Source organism: Pipistrellus kuhlii, unplaced genomic scaffold (genome assembly GCF_014108245.1).
Source record: "Pipistrellus kuhlii isolate mPipKuh1 unplaced genomic scaffold, mPipKuh1.p scaffold_m20_p_15, whole genome shotgun sequence".
Taxonomy (NCBI): domain Eukaryota; kingdom Metazoa; phylum Chordata; class Mammalia; order Chiroptera; family Vespertilionidae; genus Pipistrellus; species Pipistrellus kuhlii.
In genome coordinates this window covers 47,215,262-47,233,867 of record NW_023425460.1, presented here as the reverse complement: position 1 = coordinate 47,233,867, position 18,606 = coordinate 47,215,262, and the positions used below count along the sequence as shown (strand labels likewise).

Here is an 18,606-nt window from a genome sequence, read left to right as displayed (position 1 = left end):
GGGCGCCCCGCGGCCGCGGGGCCGTCTCCGCGGGGCCTCTCCCGGCGCGGGGATCTCACCGCCAGCAGCGCGGCGCCCAGACCCCGAGGCCCGGCAGGCGCCCGGCAGCGAGGACGACTAACCGGAGACTCCCCTTGTCCTGGCGCCGGGGGCCGCATCGCGGCGCCGCCCGGCCCGACGGGCGCACCCGCACCGAGGCCGCCGCCGCGGGTCCCTCGGGTTCAGACGCGCCTCTCCGGGCCCCGCGGCGCCGGGCGTAGCGGGAGCGCGGGCGGCAGGCGGCCCCCCGGCGGCATGAGGGCCGGCGAGGACGCCCGGGCGGCGCGCGGCGAGGGCCCGCGGCGGCCGGCGCTCTGCGTGCTCTGCGGCCTGCCCGCCGCCGGCAAGTCCACCCTCGCGCGGGCGCTCAGCCTCCGGCTGCGGCGCGAGCGGCGCTGGGCCGTGGGCGTCGTCGCCTACGATGACGTCATGCCGGAGGCGTTCCCGGAGGAGCAGGCCGCAGGGTCATTGGTCAGTTTGCCCGGGGGGCGGGGCCTCGGCTGGCGCCTTAGCAAATCACCTGCTGGGCTGCAGGCTTGGAAGGAAGCCTGGGTGGGAGGTGGGGCCCAGGGCTGGAGGGGCGTGAGGTTGGTGTAGGGTAGAAGGAGTTGAGGGCATTTTAAGAGTAATTTAGTATAGAGGCTTATATGCTCGTAGGGGGCGGGTATGTATTGTCCATCGTAGAGTAATCTTATAGAGGCTTATACACTATGCAGGTATGAAGCAGGTATGTGTGTATATTCCCTGCGGTGTACTCTCACGGGGTCATGCAGGTGGAAATCTCCAGGTCAAACAGACTCTTGAAAATCCTTTGGGAAGGTTGTTCTCTCACAATTCCACCACAGCCGGTTTAACATCCAGCCAGGCGCCAATGCAGGCTCGTGGGGTTTAGAGTTCATACCATTTGGGGACCCTTTTTAAGAAAAAGGAATACGCCGGGACCGGTGTGGCTCAGCGGATAGAGCGTCGGCCTGCGGACTGAAAGGTCCCGGGTTCGATTCCGGTCAAGGGCATGTACCTTGGTTGCGGGCACATCCCCAGTGGGGGGTGTGCAGGAGGCAGCTGATCGATGATTCTCTCTCATCGATGTTTCTAACTCTCTATCCCTCTCTCTTCCTCTCTGTGAAAAATCAATAAAATATATATTTTTTAAAAAAAGTGTAAAATACTTAACAGCACATCTCTTTAAAAAAAAAAAAGAAAAAGGAAAGAAAAAGGAATACCAGCCTGGCTGGAATAGCTCAGGGTTGAGCATTGACCTATGAACCCGGAGGTCAGGGTTCTATGGCCTGTCAGAGCACACGCCCAGTTTTCCGGCTCGATCCCCAGTAGGGGGCGTGCAGGAGGCAGCCGATCCATGATTCTCTCTCATCATTGACGTTTCTCTTTCTCCCTTTCCTTCCCTCTCTGAAATCAATAAAAATATATTTGAGAAATTTTTAAAAAAGAATACAATTAATAAAATTGCCAGGGTCCCTCCCAGGACGATAAAGAGGCTGTACATGAAGGGCCTGCGGCTCCATCTTCATTCATTCTGGGTAAACCTGCCTCTGCAGGCCCAGGGGAGGGTGGCACCAAAGGAATTAATGGCTTGTATTTAGGGACCAACTTGTGTGTTCCAAATCCATGCTTCGCTTTAAGCCCTCAAATTCCGCTCTCTGTAGTGAGATGCATCCCCCGGGAGAAACGTGCGAACTCGGAGGCCTCTGGGTAGAGTAGATTTATGCTCCCCATCTCATGCTCACTCTACGGCAAACACTGATTGAAATATTCTGAATACTTTAAGTAGCCATTTTTGTCGTTTATGCCTGAGTGTAGATTGTTAACATAGAAAAAAACATTCAAACCCGTAAAGAGTTTTTGTGAGTTTATTTGAGCCAGACCGTCGACAGTTGCCAGGATTGACAGTCTCAGTGTAGCTAGGCAGTGCTCCGGGGAACGGTGGTTTCTCACCTTTTTTAAAATAAATTACCAACAAAGGAGGAGACCTCAGTGGGTTACATGACAGATGAGGGAGGTGGGAGAAAGCAAGATGGGGTGGGACCTCTGGGATTGGTAAAAAGCAAAATGATAGACACACATGTTTTGCCCAGGTGGGCACAGGATAGTTAACAGTCCAGCTAACACCGTGACAGTAAGAATGAGGGAACATGTCTCCGCCCAGGTGTCATTTGTGAGCCCAGGGGGTGGCGGGTGGTGAGGGAGATGGTGGGGGAGGAAGTTATAAGTAACCTAGATATTTCACAGGTATGTTATACTAGATACTCAGTAAAGGTCAAAGTTGATCTTTGTCAGGGAAGATACTGGCCTAGAACAGGACTACCCACTGTAAATGCTTTTTTAAAATATATATTTTATTGATTTTGTACAGAGAGGAAGGGAGAGAGATAGAGAGTTAGAAACATCAGTGAGAGAGAGTCATCGATCAGCTGCCTCTTGCAACCAAGGTACATGCCCTTGACCGGAATCGAACCCGGGACCTTTCAGTTTCCAAGCCGACGCTCTATCCAATGAGCCAAACTGGTTTCGGCTGTAAACGCTTTTTAATTAAAAGGTTTTCATTTCAGACCATTCTTTTTTTTTTTCTTTCTTTTTTTTATTAAGGTATTATATGTGTACTTATCTTATCATTGTCAGATCATCTTTCATGGTCACTTTAGGTCTCCGAGTTTGTAAGGCCGCCACACAGGCTTTCCCTGAGTTAGTCAGGTTAGCATTTGTCCCCTTTTGTCCAGAAGATGAATTCACATAAATAAAATACAGCTATGATGTGATTCTGAAACCGGACAGTCAGGGGGTCCGGGCTGCCTGTCACACTGGAGCCAATTCAGCAGAGACAGGGGTGAGTCATGTGTGAGCGTTTATTCCAGTCCTGCCAGGAGCATGGGGAGCAGCTGGTCAGCCACAAAACCTGCTGCCTCCCGCCATAAGCCAGCCGCTTGCATTGGGTAGACGGACAAGGTTACACGGGGGAGTGGGCACACCGGACGAGAGGGTGTGAAGAGGGGGCAGTTCCAGGCTATGCGGGCGGGTGTGCAGAGGGCTGGCGCCTCAGGGGCGGCAGGCTGTTAATGGTCCCGTGGCCCTGGCAGCTCCCGCCGTGGGGGATGGGCTGCATTTCCAGCTGAGCTCCCAGTCCCTCCTGCACCTCCCACCCGGCTCAAACGTGCTTTCTTTAATCAGCAAAGCAATCACGGCTAGCAGAGCATGGTTAATGTTTGTTATAATTGTAGCTGGTCCCCAATATTCTTATTTCTGCCCTAACGGTTTCACTCTGTATATACGCAAAAGCACAGCACATCTGGTGTATGGGAAAGTCTGGGTGCACAGGCAGGGTCCCTGTGGAGCTGTGGGAGGCGGGGCGCGAGGACAGTGCGGACAGACGGACGGTGCGGACAGACGGACGGTGCGTTGGTCTCTTGCAGGCGCCCAGCTGGAAGGCGCTGCGCCAGGAGCTGCTCGGGTGCCTGGAGGGCTTCCTGCGGGCGCTGCTGCACCAGGCCCCGCTGTCAGCGCCATCCGGGGGCACGGGGGCCCTGTGGGGGGCCTTCACCGCCAGCCTGCAGGCTCAGGGCCTGCTGCGTCCCGCCCCCGCCCCGGAGGGCCCGGCCCACCTCCTGCCCACCCCTGCCGCGGCAGCCGGACCTTTACTGCTGATCCTGGACGACAACTTCTACTACCGCAGCATGCGGCTGGAGGTGTACCGGCTGGCGCGGCGCTGTGAGTGAGGCCCCGTGCTCGCCTGGAGCAGGTGGAGGGGTGGATGGGGGCAGTGACCTGGCTCGCGCGGGCGGCCCTCCTCCGGGGGCGGGACAGGTCCGGCTTCCTCCACCCGCGGGGGAGCAGGCACCACTCACCGCGGCCCGTGGTCTCCAGACTCGCTGGGGTTCTGCCAGCTCTTCCTGGACTGCCCGCTGGAGACCTGCCTGCAGAGGAATGGCCGGCGGCCCGGGGCACTGCCCGCAGACACCATCCGCCTGATGCAGGGGAAGATGGAGGAGCCCAACCCCCAGAAAAACGCCTGGGAGCTCAACAGCCTCACCATTGGGAGTGCCACCTGCTCGCCTGAGGCCAGGTACCCACTCCCCCCCAGAAAGTTCCTCCCCAGGGGCTCCCCCCACCGGAAGCTGCTGCCCCCACCCCAAGGAGCCTCTCCCCCCAGGTAGCTGCTGCCTCCCCCGCAGCCCTGCGCTGACCGTTTCTCCGTAGCTTGGCCGTGGACTAACGCTCACAGGAGGAGGCACAGTCCCCCCACACCCCCACCCCGCAGGTGAAGATGTGTAACATCCTCCTCCTCCTCCTCCAGCCCCGAGCTGACCAGCCTGCTGCTCGCTGCCCTGGAAAACCCAGTGACCTACGTGGAGGACAATGTGGAACAGAAGGTGTGTCTCTCTCAGGGCCAGGGGTGCCCCCTCGCTGTGCCCAGCCTCTGGGTCACTGGGAGGGCAAGGAGGGGGCGCTCACCCAGACTGACGGCTCTGTGGCTGCCCCCTGTCTTCCTGGCGAGCCCACCCGTCACTCACCTGCACCCTGCCCCGGCACCCTGCCCGCGGGTGGCGCTCACGGGGAGCCTGTCCTCCGGGCGGGGGAGGAGCAGAGCCCACGGCCTCGGAGCCAGGCCCTCCTGAGCGCCCGCCCCTGTCTCATCAGGAAGCAGACAGAGCCGTCTGCTCCTCCAGCACGCTGCACCAGGCCGACCAGGCGCTGCGAAGGATCGTCTCGCAGACCATGAAGGAAGCGAAAGGTACGCAGGTCCTTCTATGCCGTGCGCGCTTGGTCACTACCGCCAGAGAAAAACCACAGCGAGGCCCAGGCCAGGCCCAGGGCACCCAGTCAGAGAGGTCAGTGCGGGGAGGGCTGGGGAGGCCGGCCTCACAGCCACCGCGGGAATGGACGGCAGCGTTACCAGGGCACCCAGCAGGGCCACTCTTTAAAAATATACATTTTTTTATTGATTTCAGAGAGGAAGGGGGGGGGGGGAGAGAAACATCCATGATGAGAGAGAATCATGGATCGGCTGCCTCCTGCAAGTCCCCACTGGGGATCGAACCCACAACCCAAGTGTATGCCCTTGACCAGAATCGAACCTGGGACCTTTCAGTCCGCAGGCCGATGCTCTATCCACTGAGCACACCGGCCAGGCCGGCAGTGCCCCTCGTAGCACACACACCCCTAGCAGCATCACTCCTAACAGCCGGAGGCGGAAGCACCCAGATACCCATCAGCTGGCAGCGGCTTAGAGAAAAGGTGGCATCCACGTAGCACAGGCCATTCGCCAGACAGGAAAGCAGCCCTGACGCATGTTACATGGCGAGCCATGAACACGTTAGCAGCATGAAAGCAGCCCGGCAGCCCCAGCCCCGGAGCGTGAGGCTGGGACACCTGGATTCGGCCACCGGATTGGTGGGGGCTGGGGGCCGGGGGCGGGGAGGGAGCAGGACGGTGATAGTGAATGTGGCGCAGTGCTAGGCTGTGGCTCTGGTGCACGTACGGAGCACCCCACAGCCACTGCGTTGTAGTTGACATGGAAACTCCATGTGGGCTGGACGGGGCAGACACACACTCCCTCCGGGAGAGAGCTACAGGATGGCGGGGTGGGCGACAGGGCAGACACACACTCCCTCCGGGAGAGAGCTACAGGACGGCGGGGTGGGCGACGGGGCAGACACACACTCCCTCCGGGAGAGAGCTACAGGACAGCGGGGTGGGCGACAACGTTCCCAAAGCGGGTCCTCGTGTGTCTGCGGCCTCAGGGCCTCAGTGCAAGCCTCCCCTCAGGCTCGTCTCTGCTGCCGCAGCTCCCTAGCGGTCGTTTATAGGGCTTGTATCCCCCATTAACGGGCCTTGTCTATACCACCGCTCAGTTGTACTGATGGGGGTCTGACTGCTTGTCTGAAGTAGCACCATGACTGTGACCATGACCGGGGCCGTCTTGGTCTTAGATGCGTGCCTGTGGCCTCCCGACCTGAAGCTCCTGGCGGCGGCGCTGAACCGGCTCCGAGCGGAGGTGCTGAGGGACCTGAGGCTCGGGGGCAGGGCAGGCCCGTGCTCGCAGGCCCCAGGCGTCCCGGACGCGGTCGCTCTCTTTCGGGATGAGAAGGACAGCCTCATGCGCAAGTACCTCTCAGAGCAGCATTAAGACGCCACTTCCAATCAGAGTGATCGTGGGCAAGATTTCGCAAACCGATTACAGTTCTGCATTACTGCACCTTCTCTAGGCCGATGACAGGAGTGGCCAGACTTATTGTTCACAAAAATCGGGTCCATTTGTGTAACAGAAACGACTGGCCATCCACTTGTCACGTGTGACCTGGACAGCAGCCTCAGCGGCTGCCTCCCTCATGTGCCGGGACCCGCAGGGCGGGGTGAGGCAGGAGGCACCCCGGAAGGATGTTTAATAAACGGGAGAAGCTGGGAGGAGACCAATCTGGATGTGTGGAGCTTCTGGTTTTAAGTCATGTGACAGATCTACTCATGGGTAAGGCAGTCTACACATTCCAACTAATGGAGCCAGAAACCTTGTGTTTTAATTAACGTTTTAAATCCTGGAAAATTACTAGACAGTTAATTGGATCCTGATTCTCAAAGAAGAAAAATCGAAATCATTAGGAAGTGTTAGTTTTTTATTGTGTTACAGTGGCAGAGCTTCTTGAACAGCATGAGCCACACCCTGGGCACCGGTATTTCAGCGCTGATCGCTTTCTGGAATCCCTAGACAGGTTTTTGCAATCAGACACATTTTGTTTTGCATACAAAGTATGTCCTTTACATCAAAGTATATATTAACAAAAACACGTTCTAGAAATCTATAACCCTCTAAAACTACTTAATAAAAAAAATCCTTAGTAGGGAATTTTAAAAAATAATACAGCCATTTGGTAAATATTTTTGCAGAACTTAAAAGGAGGTTTCTCTCTGAACATATATTTAGCTATATTCCCTTTGTCAAACAATTCTGCAGGTGAATGGCACACACCTTTTTCTAAATAAAATAGCAGGAAAATAGCCAGTGAGATTTTTTCAAAGTAGAAGTCTAGCCTTGACTTGAATTTCAAGAAGTTGTAGCTACACACTACATTAGTGAAATCAGTTATTCCATATTCATTCCTTTACAGTTTCTTAAAAAAATATTAGTGGAGATAAATTATCTACCAACTTTAAAAATCTAAACTTAAGTTCACTGAACAAAAATAAATTTAGTTTCAGAACATTGCCTCTTAACAGCAAAATAAACATTTCATGTTAAACTTTCCTCAACACCTCATTTCTATAAAACGGGATTAAATATAAAATGGGATATACATACTCAGTACTTAGTGGAGGATACATTTAACACAGAGATTTAAGTGAAACCCTAAATCTTTTAAAAAACAGGACATTACAGAGCGGCTGAGACAGGTTCACTTCAAGGACTTGCGTGCATTAAGTAACTGGCTTTCCAGCATCACGCATTGAAACAGCAACTGCGCTGTCTCGGGGACATTAGTCATACATTTGAGTTTGCAATTATGAAAAAAGTCTACATTGAAAGCAAAACGTACCTTCAAAACATCTATCTTTCGTTGTCAGAAAAAAATATAGCTGTCACTATCTGGCCCAGAATGTAGTTAATAAACTTGTTTTACAAGAGAGTTCTCCCTTTGGTTTAATGGAGACCTGCATTTCCTATTTTTCATATTGCTTTTATTTGAATAAAGTAAAAGTGAGGGGGAAACAAGCTTCCAAATGACAGCACCCTCCTGCTCTCTGGGAATGAGTGGATTCGGGCGAAGTTGTGTATCTGGAAAAGGCAGCACTGACCCTGGTCTGCGCGGCGAGCAGAGCGAGAGCGAAGCAGGACTAGGTTTTGGCCGCAGGAACTTCAGGATTGAGGGAAGAGGTGGAGTTGGAGAAGCCCTTTGAGATGCTGCTTGGACAGTGCCATTGAGATTAGCTGGCGGAACACTAGCTCACAAGAGCTCCTTTGAAAGGCTTTCTAGCACTGAGGGCAGATGACCCACTAACTCGGCCCTTAGGGCTTTTGTGGACATTTGCCATCGACATTTCCCTTGTAGGAATAGTGTACTTTTTAGTTAATAAACGCTCAATCATTAGGGCGTTCTCTTTACAAACCTGTTAAGTAACACTTTCAAGCTTCAAACCAAATTAAAAATAAAATGTTTGCAAAGTACATAGAAACCAACAGTTAGAAATAGTAAGTTTATTGTTTGACCAAGTGCGCTTCAGGGTAAGCGAGTTATTACATAATATATAAACAGCAACCTCCTATTCAAAATTCCTCTAGATTAATTAGCATGTCTTATTTCTGTAAACAAGTTAACTATGTCTGTCTGCATCCGCTATCTGCCTTCACAGTAAGTCCTTGCCCACCACGCCGTCAAGGCAGCCAGCTCCCGTGGCTCTGTCACTGACAGGAAGACTGGTCCACGCAGTGGGCACCACCACGTGGAGTCACACTAAGTGTCATAGGGCCAATTCTGAAGAGGAGACAATTCGTTTTGGATGTACACTTCCTTTTCAAAACGTCCTCCGCCTCACCTTTCCCCACATGTCCCTACACACACAGTGGAGAAATTATGGACAATAAATGGGCACAAGGCAGGAAACAGGACGGTGGGATTCTGTGAAGAACTGTTTCTGGGAACCAGATGGGATTTGCACTTACCTCTTTGGTCATCAAAGGAATGGGAGGGAGAAGAGAACAGACAATGTCCTTGTCAAGCTCACCTGACAGTAATGGTGTCAGATGAAAGGTTTAAATACAGGTTCAAACTAAAAGAACAAAAAGGCATCTTCATAGATAATCACCCTGATACTTCTAGCATTCTTGTGTATTTACTTGTGGTTTTAAAAATAAACTACATGTATAATAAAACGAATCCAATGGAAAATTAATGCATTTTTAAACAAGGGATTGAATAAACAGGTTTTCAAATATTAAACTCCACTTTCAATGTAAAGCCTTGTTTCATTTCTTTTCAGAACATTCCTCTCACACTTTTATAACTTTATTTTAAAGGAATTAACTGTTTTTACATTATGGGGAAAAAAAGAAAGGTTTTCTATATACTGAAATAGCTTTACTTCTATCAGTTGAAACTATCAATTCAACTTAAACTAAGTGAACTAGATAGAATTTCAACTATCTAAAGAGCAATTTTAAAGGCAATTCCTCTGCTAAACATGGAAATAAGTTGTAACAACGTTGGTGAGAAAGTAATTTCTCTACCATTTTTAAATATGGCAGAAATGCCATCTAGCTGCGTATACAGTGAAACACCACCAGGATCAAGCTTTGAAGTCTACATGGACCATACATATGGGGTTTACATGAATACCTGTAAGATTAAGATTGCACTTCAATCATCAAATGTCTAAATAAAAGGAAAAAACAGACACCAATGTGTCCAACTATTCTTATAAATGACCCTGACCAAATTTTTATGTGGGGGGAAAAGGAAAACATTTGTTTCCATTGTCAACTTTGTTTTCTATAAATATAACGTATAAACTTTAAATTAGCATATTAGGGATGGTCCTCCCCCAACAAAAACCAACGATAAAACTAAAAAACGCACAAAGCCAAAACCAGGTGCAGAACAACGTGACTGCTGCGGTCAGTGCTGGTTATGCTGCCCTCGTGCGAAGTGGCAGGCGAAATCATACTTGTTTTTGCACTTGCAGCCGCATATGTTGCACTGGAACGGGTTCTCGTAGCCGTGGCAGCCCATGTGGATGGTGTAGAGGATGTTGTCGGCGAAGTACATGTCGCAGTGCTGGCAGTGGTGCAGGAGCTGCGGGTCCTGGGCCGGCAGGGTGGGCGCGGGCGTGCTCGGCTGGCTGTTGCCGATGCTCGGGGTGCTGGTGTGGGCGCTGGGCTCGCTGCTGGGGCCGGCCCCGGGGCTGTAGTTCCTCTGGCCCTGGGGCGGCCGGGGCTCAGGGCTGGGTGGGGAGGCGCCCTGGGGAATGCTGGCGGCCACGGCGGACACCACGGCCTGGGCCGAGGGCTGCTGCAGCAGGAAAGGCTTCTCGTCCGGGCAGGGCACGACCTCGGGGGACGCGGGGTTCTGGCTCTCGGGGGGCAGGCTGGACAGCTGCCCTGCGAGCGTGGAGAGCTGGTTGAGAGGGTTGTCGACCAGGAGCTCCTGTGGGTCCCGGGGCAGGCCCCCTGCCGAGGCGGTCTTCGCCATGCTTTCGTAGGAGTCTGTCTGGATGCTGGGGATCTCGTGGGTGAAGTCGCTAAGGTAGTCCGGCTTCTGCACCACCATGGAAGGCGGGCTCAGGTTGATGAGCGCTCTCCTGCTGTAGCCCAGGTTGCCGGTTTTCTTCTGTAAAACACCCCACATTTTCTTGCTGCTTAAGGAAGACCTGGCGCCCTTAATCGGCACCATCTTATGCTTGCGCCGGCGGTGATGGGACAGGTTGCTCCGATCGCTGCAGCGGAAGGAACACAGTTCACATTTATATGGTTTCTCCCCCGTGTGGGAACGCATGTGTGCTTCCAGGTGGCGCTCGTAAGCAGAGGCAAAGGGACATAAGTGACATCTATGAGGCTTTTCACCTGTTTAGAGAGAAAAGCGGGAGAGATGGCCAGACAGGGGTTGAGAGACGAGAAGGATCGGAAGGAAGATGGCCGAGGAAGGGGAACTTTACCGGGCCTCACTTCCTGGGTGGGTGTTGTTATGCTATCACTCCCCGTCCATTCAAACCTCACATCAACCTTCGTTTTCAAACGATCAGAACTACTGATACCACAGGCCACCCACCTCCTGGGCCCTCCACCGCACTCCCCGCCTGCTCCGGTACCTGTGTGGATTCGGATGTGCTCGATGAGCCGGGCTGTTCCCTTGCTGGCATAGTTGCAATACCGACACTTGAGCTTCCCATCGAAGGTCCTTTCGAACCCGTCCACTAGCATTCCTGAGTTTTCATCCAGGGACACTTCCACAGAGGGGTGGTCCAGGCCATTCTGGTCGCCATCTGCCCCCGCTATAAACAAAGGACGGCAGAGAGTGTGCATCTCAAGAGGAACGCAGCATGCATTCTAGTCTGAAGCGGCCCAATACCTTGCCTAAGAGCACAGCTCACTGAGCTTCCTCACAAAGCCACCAGTCCTGCCAGGCTTTGTGGCCAGATCGGGTGCTGCCCTTGTCTGACAAAGAGGAGACAGAGGGGAGGAAGTAGTGACGGCAGCTACACATGTTTACGTTCTAGCCACTTCTATCTATAAATACAATTGGAAGTCATGAAAATCTCCCCAGATCCTAAATGCTTACTTGAGCCTAAACCAATCAATGCCGAGTTGCCTTGTTCCACCAGTCTGTACAGATGCCCTAAATCCTGGGTTGCATTCAGGATCCTAATCCTCTAAGCACATAAAAAACATTGTATTGGATTCCTCTGATGTTAGACCTGCAAGACTGAGAGCTAAAGATGCTTGGCTCTTGGCTCTCAACCCAATCTACTTCTTTGTAGAAGGAAATGAGGGCAAGCGCTCACATCAGGAAAACCAGCAAATGGCGCGAAGAGGCCTGGTACCCGAGTCCCCGTCCCGCAACCTGCACACTAGCGTCTGCAGGGACCTGCTTATTCCAGCTTCCAGGGAAAGCACTTCCGCCCCATCCCCGGGAGGCAGCAGTGCTCCGTGGGAACTCCAGCGGCACCCACCCAGGAGAGAGTGGTTCTGCTGCTCCAGGACCCAGCACCGCCCCTGCCCCGGAGCCGGGCTCAGCACCGCCCGCCCGTACTCCCCCAGGTCAGGGACCTCTGAACTGAACGGGTGTGCGAGTCACCGGGGAGTGTGGACTGGCTGACATCCCGCACTTCCCACAGCTCCTGTTTTATCTAAAACTCTGCAAATTAACTCTGCTGCCGGCCCTCAACCACAGGCTATCAGCCATCTCGGTCAGGGGCCCGCACCTCTCCCTACAGGGCTCAATGGCAAACACTTCAGGCCATGGGCTATCTGGTCCCTCCCATAACTCCTCACCCTGCGCTGGCAGCACAGCACGGGAAATGTAAACAAGCAAGTGCGGCTGTATTTCAATGAAACTTTATTTCCAGAGGCTGCCGTTTGAATTTCATGATTTTCACATTACAACATTCTAATTTTTCCCAACCATCTTTCAAGTAGAAACCGCTCGTAGCCTGCGGGTCACACAGAAACAAATGGCTGGCGGGCCAGATGGGCTCACAGGCTGTCGTGTGCGGACCTGAGTGAGGTCAGAACCCAGGTCATGTGTGGGAGCAAACAAGACACAGTCTGTCTGTCTGCATGGCCGCTGCTCTCTCCGCCCTGCTTCTCCTCCCCATCGCTCTCTCTTCATGTGAGAGAAGGAACCAAAACCCCCCTTTGTTCCAGGCCTAACACAGCACCCCCGGTGGCCGAGGCCATGTGTGAGCGGACGCGGGCCCGGGTGCCTGGGTCCCGTTATCTGCAGAAGCTGGAGGACGGGGGGCAGGAGCCCCGGCACCGTCCGGGACCGCGAGGCAGCCGGGGTCTCCCTCACAAAACTCGGACGTGTTCACAGAGAGAAAGGACACGGCCCTGGCCGTGTAGGAAGGACGGAGCGACTCCCATAGGGGACAGGCCTGCGTTTCGGAGGAGGAGGAAGAGGAGGAGGACGAGAGGAGAGGCTACCTCCCTGAAGGGCCTCTGCTTCCTTGTCGCCGCTCACGGAGCCCGAGATCATGTTCACGTGGTGCGTCTGCTGCGTCAGGTACTCCTGGAAGTCCTTCACAAAGTCCAGTGGCTCTGGCTTCTTCTCGCCCATCTTGTTTGCTCCGTGCGGGCTGTCTTACAGTCACGGTTCGTTGTGCCTGGGGAAACGGACACAAAGGGACAATACTTGGGGGATCCAGTACGGGTTAAACAGCAGTGACAAAGCACGGCTGCAGGCCCTACGCAGAGCAGCAGGGGACACGGTCCCTTGTCTTTACACACGTGTCCCGTCTGGGGGCGGGGGAGACACACAGAATGGTGGGAAATGAACATATTTCATACTGGCATCCACTGGGATTTGAACCTAAGTCTCAGAGGATGGAAGGAAATTACAGACAGGAAAAAAATCAATAGGCTCAGGACTAAAAGTTAAATCTAAGGACTCTGCAAATTAACTGATATATGGAAATGCCTCTAAAACACTAATAAATTTTAAAACCTTTGCAAAAATAACATAAAAATCTACTTTGGAAATCAGCAATTTATGTTTTTATTGAAAGAATCTTTCCTACTGGCCATGAATTCAACACCTTGGAGCTTGTTAGCCAAAAAAAACTTACACAAAATTTCAACGTGTAAAATGATGTCATCAGAAAAGGAAACATATTTAAGAGTTAACCACTTTTACCATAGATTTGAGAGGTATATCCCAAGCCTGATCTACTCTTTCTGTAACTAATATCTATATTAATAAAAGGGTAATGTGCAAATTGATTATGACATCGGCACAGTAATAACCGAACAGTAGACTGCATGGGTGCATGGGGCAACCAGGCCTGCAGGGGGTGAAGGACGACTAAACGACTGACCAGCAGGCTTCGTGGGTCAACCAGGACGGGGGGAGCGGAGGGGCAGTATGGGCGACCAGGCCAGCAGAAGGGGACAATGAGGGGTGACCAGGCCAGCAGGGGGCAGCTGGGATGACCAGGAAGGCAGGGGGATCTAACCACCTTTCTTCCAAGTCCGTCTTTTTTCTAAGTTCTAGGAGAATTTTGAGAACACATGATTAGGTAATAGAACCTATTTTATTGACACATTTGTCTAATCATAGAATACTTCGCAATGTACTAATGCAATAACTAGGGGTTGGGTAGGGCTGTACCATAAAAGTGACTGCAGTTCCATAGATGTGCTTACTTCCATACAAATAATTATGGTCCTTGAAAAACTTACTCGGCCACAGAACAGACATCAGCTGAGAAGTCTGACAAATTAGGTTTGGTTTGTGTAGGGAATTAGAACACATTTCCTCCAATTACAGAACTGTCAGAAAAACAAATTCCTGAAGGGGGCACTGGGAAACCAGGAAACATAACAGTAAGACATAAATAAGTACAAGTTATTAGGAGAAATTCAAAAGCGGAGTTTACACAATCTAACCTTTTCACCCCAAATCAGTTCCTCCTTGTTCTCGCCAGTCCAGCATCGATGAAACGCGGAGTAATTGAAGTTTACTCTGGAGACACACCACGGGGCTTCCCACGGCCATGGAGGGAGGTTCAGCTGAGATGGAAACGCCACAGGGAGGTCTGCAGAGAGAAACAGCACAAAGGAACCCTCTGGAGGAGGAGGGGTTTGCACCTGCAGGTTTAACCAGCTCACGGAATACCCTGGCCGGTCTCCCGAAAAACTGTCAACAGACAGCAAAGACCACAGAGCACGGCTTCCACAAAGGCTCCCGAGAGTCCCCCAAGAGTAACACGCGCTCCTGCGACTACTGTCCTTTTCTCAAAGGGTGGGTTGGATGTTGGTCAAAGCCTCTTAACATCGCTCTAAATTCAAGTATTAATTTCACCAGTTCACGTGGCCCTGCTAGGAGGGCCGGCCCCCTCCGGCTGCAAACAACACACAACCAGGGACAGGCCTGCGGGCGGGGGTTCGAAACGCCCACCTCCACCCACCAGGGCACATCTGGACTCCACCTGCCCCCACCCCAGGGCCTTCGGGGGAACCCTGCACCCTCGGGGCGGCAGACACCCAGCGCCGCCGCTCGCTGTAACCAAACCCCGAGAGTAAGCGCCGAGGCCGGGGCGAGGGCGCGATGCCCGTGGAACCACGAAAGTCGTTAGTGCAGACACTTTAAACGCGGCCTCGGCGTTCAGTTCCTTACACGCCGCCTGTCCCTCCGTCCCCCGACCCGGAGCGCCCGCCCGCCCGGCCCGCGGGCCACTCACCGGAACCAGCGGCGCCCGGAGGGGCCCGGCCCGGCCGCAGGGAATTCAAACCCCAACGCGCCCCGAGCGCGGGGAGCGCGGCCGGCCGCTCGCGCCCCGGACGGTTCCTCCGGAGACTCAGACCCGCGGGCGCCGCGCAGCTGCCGCTGAGGGTCCGCCCCGCCCCGCCGCGCCTCGCCTCGCCGGGGCCGCCGCCGCACGCGTCCCTCGGGCCGGCCCGGCCCGGCCCGGGCGCCGCTCCGGAGGGGGTTCCAGTGCTCCTCCCCGGCCGGGGCGGCACCGGGGCGCTGCGCTCGCCGGCCCCGACCCCAGGCCACGGGCGCCCCCAAGCCGAGGCCCGGCCCCGCCCGCACGCCCACCTGTCAGAGCGAGGCCGCGCCAAACCCGGGACCGCCGGGCCCCAGCACCGCGCCCTAAGCACCGGGGCCTGGACGGGCCCGGGTCGCGACCCCACCGGCCCGTCGACCACGCCCGCTGCCTGCCGGGCTGAGGTCCGGGCGAGTCAGCCGCTCAGCCGCCCACCCGGCTCTCCCGTCCCGCCTCGCCCCTCGAGCGTCCCGCTTGGCCGTGTGGCCCCCGGCTCGGACGGCCGCCGGCTCCTTACCGCCTGGCAGCTGCCCCGAGTCCCCGCCGCCGCCATGTACGTCGCCGCTGCCGCCGTCACCGCCGTCGCTCCCGTCACCGCCGCTGCTGCCGCGGCCGCCGCCATGTTTGGTGCGTCTCCGCTTCCTTCCCGCCCCGCTGCTTTCGTCAAATCTCGCGCGAGCAGGGAGTAGCGCCAAGGCGGAAAGGAGAATTGTCTCTCTCGGGGTTCCGTAGTCGAAGGGGCGTGGCCGAGGGCGTGGCCGGTGGGCGGGTGCGGAGAGGGCGGGGCCGGGGCGGGGCTGGCCCGCGGCCTGAGGCGCCGGCGGCGGCCGGGGATTAGAGGGATTCGCTGGAGCTCCGACGCCCGGAGACGCCCGGCCTGCGGCTGCGATGGAGGTCGCGGCGGTGCGGCTGCTGCGCGGCGGCGCGCTGGTGAGTGCCCCGCGGGGCGGGGCGGGGCGGGATGAGCGTCGGGGGCGACCTTGGGCCCCGCGGCAGGGTTTTCTAACGGGACCGGGGCGCCCGCCCCTCCGCGGGCCGGGGTAGACGGTTCCCCGCGGCCGGCCGCGACCTGGGTCCCCGGAAGGCGGGCGGCAGTGGCGGCCGGTGGGAAGGGGCTGGGCTGGCCGGACGGACCCCTGTGGCGGAGCCGGCTCCCTGCGTGGCGCCGGAGGCCGCGGGCCGGGTGTCCTTGCAGCGGTTGGGCCCGGGCCCGGCGTCTGGGGCCCGCGGAGGGAGACACTGCGGAGATGGCAGCTCGCCGTCCGGGCCCCTCTCCCCAAAGGTTCTGTTCAACCTCCCGTCCCTCCCAAAGGGAAGATGGTCACAGCGTGACCCGGCTCCTTCCGAGCGAGCGGAGCCCTGCCCTCCGCTCCCCTCCCGGCCGCGGTCCTGCCCCACAGTGAGGCGGGCCGCCGGGTCGGTCAGACCCACCGGCCAGGAGAGAGCGCCCCGGTCCCCCTCCCGCGGCTGGGGCAGCATCCTCCTCCGCGGCCGGGGGCAGCATCCTCCTCCGCGGCTGGGGCAGCATCCTCCTCCGCGGCTGGGGCAGCATCCTCCTCCGCGGCTGGGGCAGCATCCTCCTCCGCGGCTGGGGCAGCATCCTCCTCCGCGGCTGGGGCAGCATCCTCCTCCGCGGCTGGGGGCAGCATCCTCCTCCGCGGCTGGGTCAGCATCCTCCGGATGGGCTCGCCTCGCACCCGGGCCCTTTCCCGCCCGCCGGCCGGGCTGGAGCTGGAACCCCGCCCCAGGGGCACCCACCTGTCGCGCCCAGTGCTGCTCGCTGCACCTGCGCACCTGTTGATTCTTCCAGCGCCCGGCGTCTGGCTCCTTACATTGGGTACCCGGTTCCCGCAGCCCGCAGCCCTCTGGCAGGCTATTCAGACCCCCCACACCGTGCACGCACACACCGTGCACGCGCACACACACTGACACACTGTGCACACACACACACACACACACACACACACAGTGCACACACTTCCCGTGTCCTCATGGCCCTGGGGCCTTGCTGACTGCGACTGTTTACTTTTTACATGGTCTCTTATTTGCTCGAATGAGGTAAAAGTTCTTCATCCAGCCGAAACCGGTTTGGTCCCAGGTTCGATTCTGCTCATTGGCATGGACCTTGATTGTGGGCACATCCCCAGTGGGCGGTGTGCAGGAGGCAGCTGATGGATGTTTCTCTCTCATCGATGTTTCTAACTCTCTATCCCTCTCCCTTCCTCTCTGTAAAAAAATCAATAAAATATATATATTTTTTAAAAAGTTCTTCAGCCGCTGCCTGGGGCAGGACTCTGTTTCATTAGGATAATTAGTTATTTGGCACTTAGGGGTAATTAAAGAAATGAGTCATATAGTGTTAGCAAATTATCTCAAAGAAGCACGTGGCTGTGACAGCTGTGTGGTCCTGGTTTTTAATCGCTGTTGAGTGGTTTAGCGGAATCGCCTGGGTTCCACAGTTTGGCTGTGTCGGGGCCAGTATTCCTGGAGCACACTCGGACGTGTGGTGGCCTGTTCTCCGCTGCTCTCGCCGAATCAGGTAGTTCTTGCCAAATCAGGTAGCTCTGGCAACCGTCCAGTAAGGCCGCCTCCTGTCCCAGATGCAGAGCCGTAGTGAACACCGTGAAGCGGCCGGCTCAGAGTCACTCAGCTAGGAAATGGGCGAGCAGGTGCCGCGCAGACGGGAGGCCATGGACTTCTGTTCGGGTCCGCTGGTTGGTGGCCACGCTTTGTCCTTCCTCCTTTTGTAAGCGTTCGCCACGGCCGGGCTGCTGGCTCTGCACCGCGGATAAGCACAGAGCCAGTTGTTGGGTTTGGCCCAGGCTCCGTCCCTTCCTGGAGGATAATCCCGGGCCTGCCTCTCACCTCCGGGCCTTGGCTTCCTGACCCATAAACGGTGGACGTGGCAGCGCCTGTGCCCACAGGGGGTTGTGAAGATTGAATGAATGATGTGCGTGTGAGGCACTTAAAATAGTGCCCCGCACAGAGGTCGATGTCCTTAAATATTCTCTCTATTCTCGCCAGGTGTGAGCACCGTGGCAGACACTGTAATGAAGGCCCTGACACTTAGCTCTGAGAAGTTGCTCCCTTGCCTGGCCAGGGTGTGGCTCGGTTGGTGGCGTGAGTCCCGGCACCAGGAGGACCCACCCTGGTTCCCTTCCCCGTCGGGTCACATGTCCCGGATGCAGGTCAGGGCACATGCTCAGTTGCAGACTTGGTCTCCACCCTGGGTGCTTCTCATGGGTGTTTCTATCTCTTCCTCGCCCTCCCTCTCTCTGAAATCGATAAAAAGCATATTTAGAAAAATTAAATAAGTTTATCTGTTAGTGGAAAGATTGGAACTGTACCCACCCGGCCTCACCTCACCCAGACGGGTGCCTGTGGCTCGGAGCAGGGCGAGGTGCCAGGGCCATCGGGGAGACAGGCTCTCCGGGGCTGGGTGTGGCTCTTGGGACGGAATGGAGGGGAGTCCTGTCTGGAGCTGGGTGAGGCTCTTGGGACGGGAACAGAGGGGAGTCCTGCAGCGGAGGGGCTGGGCGTTGTGAGGGATCTGGGCTGTGAGACCGGGAGGTCCTGAGCCTGCAG

General features: G+C 55.8%; 3 protein-coding genes across 10 annotated transcripts in view; 2 read left to right on the top strand and 1 right to left on the bottom strand.

Annotated features, from left to right (window-relative positions):
• The first annotated feature begins 4 nt into the window (after positions 1 to 4).
• PSTK (phosphoseryl-tRNA kinase) lies at positions 5 to 9,490 on the top strand. The gene is made up of 6 exons (XM_036439373.2): positions 5 to 510; positions 3,465 to 3,759; positions 3,916 to 4,114; positions 4,346 to 4,421; positions 4,690 to 4,783; positions 5,982 to 9,490. The coding sequence occupies exons 1-6, from the start codon at positions 295 to 297 to the stop codon at positions 6,176 to 6,178; spliced, it is 1,077 nt and encodes a 358-aa protein (XP_036295266.1). The 5' UTR covers positions 5 to 294; the 3' UTR covers positions 6,179 to 9,490.
• The window catches only part of IKZF5 (IKAROS family zinc finger 5), a 19,292-nt gene continuing 8,910 nt past the window's right edge, over positions 8,225 to 18,606 (bottom strand). Inside the window, exons 1-5 of one of the 6 annotated variants that reach the window (XM_045582203.1) lie at positions 15,539 to 15,698; positions 14,141 to 14,289; positions 12,684 to 12,858; positions 10,846 to 11,028; positions 8,225 to 10,600 (exon numbers count right to left, since the gene is read on the bottom strand). In XM_045582203.1, coding sequence (XP_045438159.1) covers positions 9,657 to 10,600; positions 10,846 to 10,957 — 1,056 coding nt within the window. In that variant the 5' untranslated portion in view covers positions 10,958 to 11,028; positions 12,684 to 12,858; positions 14,141 to 14,289; positions 15,539 to 15,698 and the 3' untranslated portion in view covers positions 8,225 to 9,656. Of the gene's footprint in view, positions 10,601 to 10,845; positions 11,029 to 12,679; positions 12,874 to 14,140; positions 14,290 to 15,538; positions 15,699 to 17,224; positions 17,228 to 18,606 lie in introns of those variants that run through there. The other 5 variants (XM_036439368.2, XM_045582206.1, XM_045582205.1 and 2 more) reach the window with 5 other exon arrangements.
• Positions 15,824 to 18,606, top strand: part of ACADSB (acyl-CoA dehydrogenase short/branched chain) — a 16,990-nt gene continuing 14,207 nt past the window's right edge. For 2 of the 3 annotated variants that reach the window (XM_045582209.1, XM_036439364.2), the window contains exon 1: positions 15,824 to 15,951. In XM_045582209.1, coding sequence (XP_045438165.1) covers positions 15,910 to 15,951 — 42 coding nt within the window. In that variant the 5' untranslated portion in view covers positions 15,824 to 15,909. The remainder of the gene's footprint in view (positions 15,952 to 18,606) is intronic. The other variant, XM_045582210.1, reaches the window with a different exon arrangement.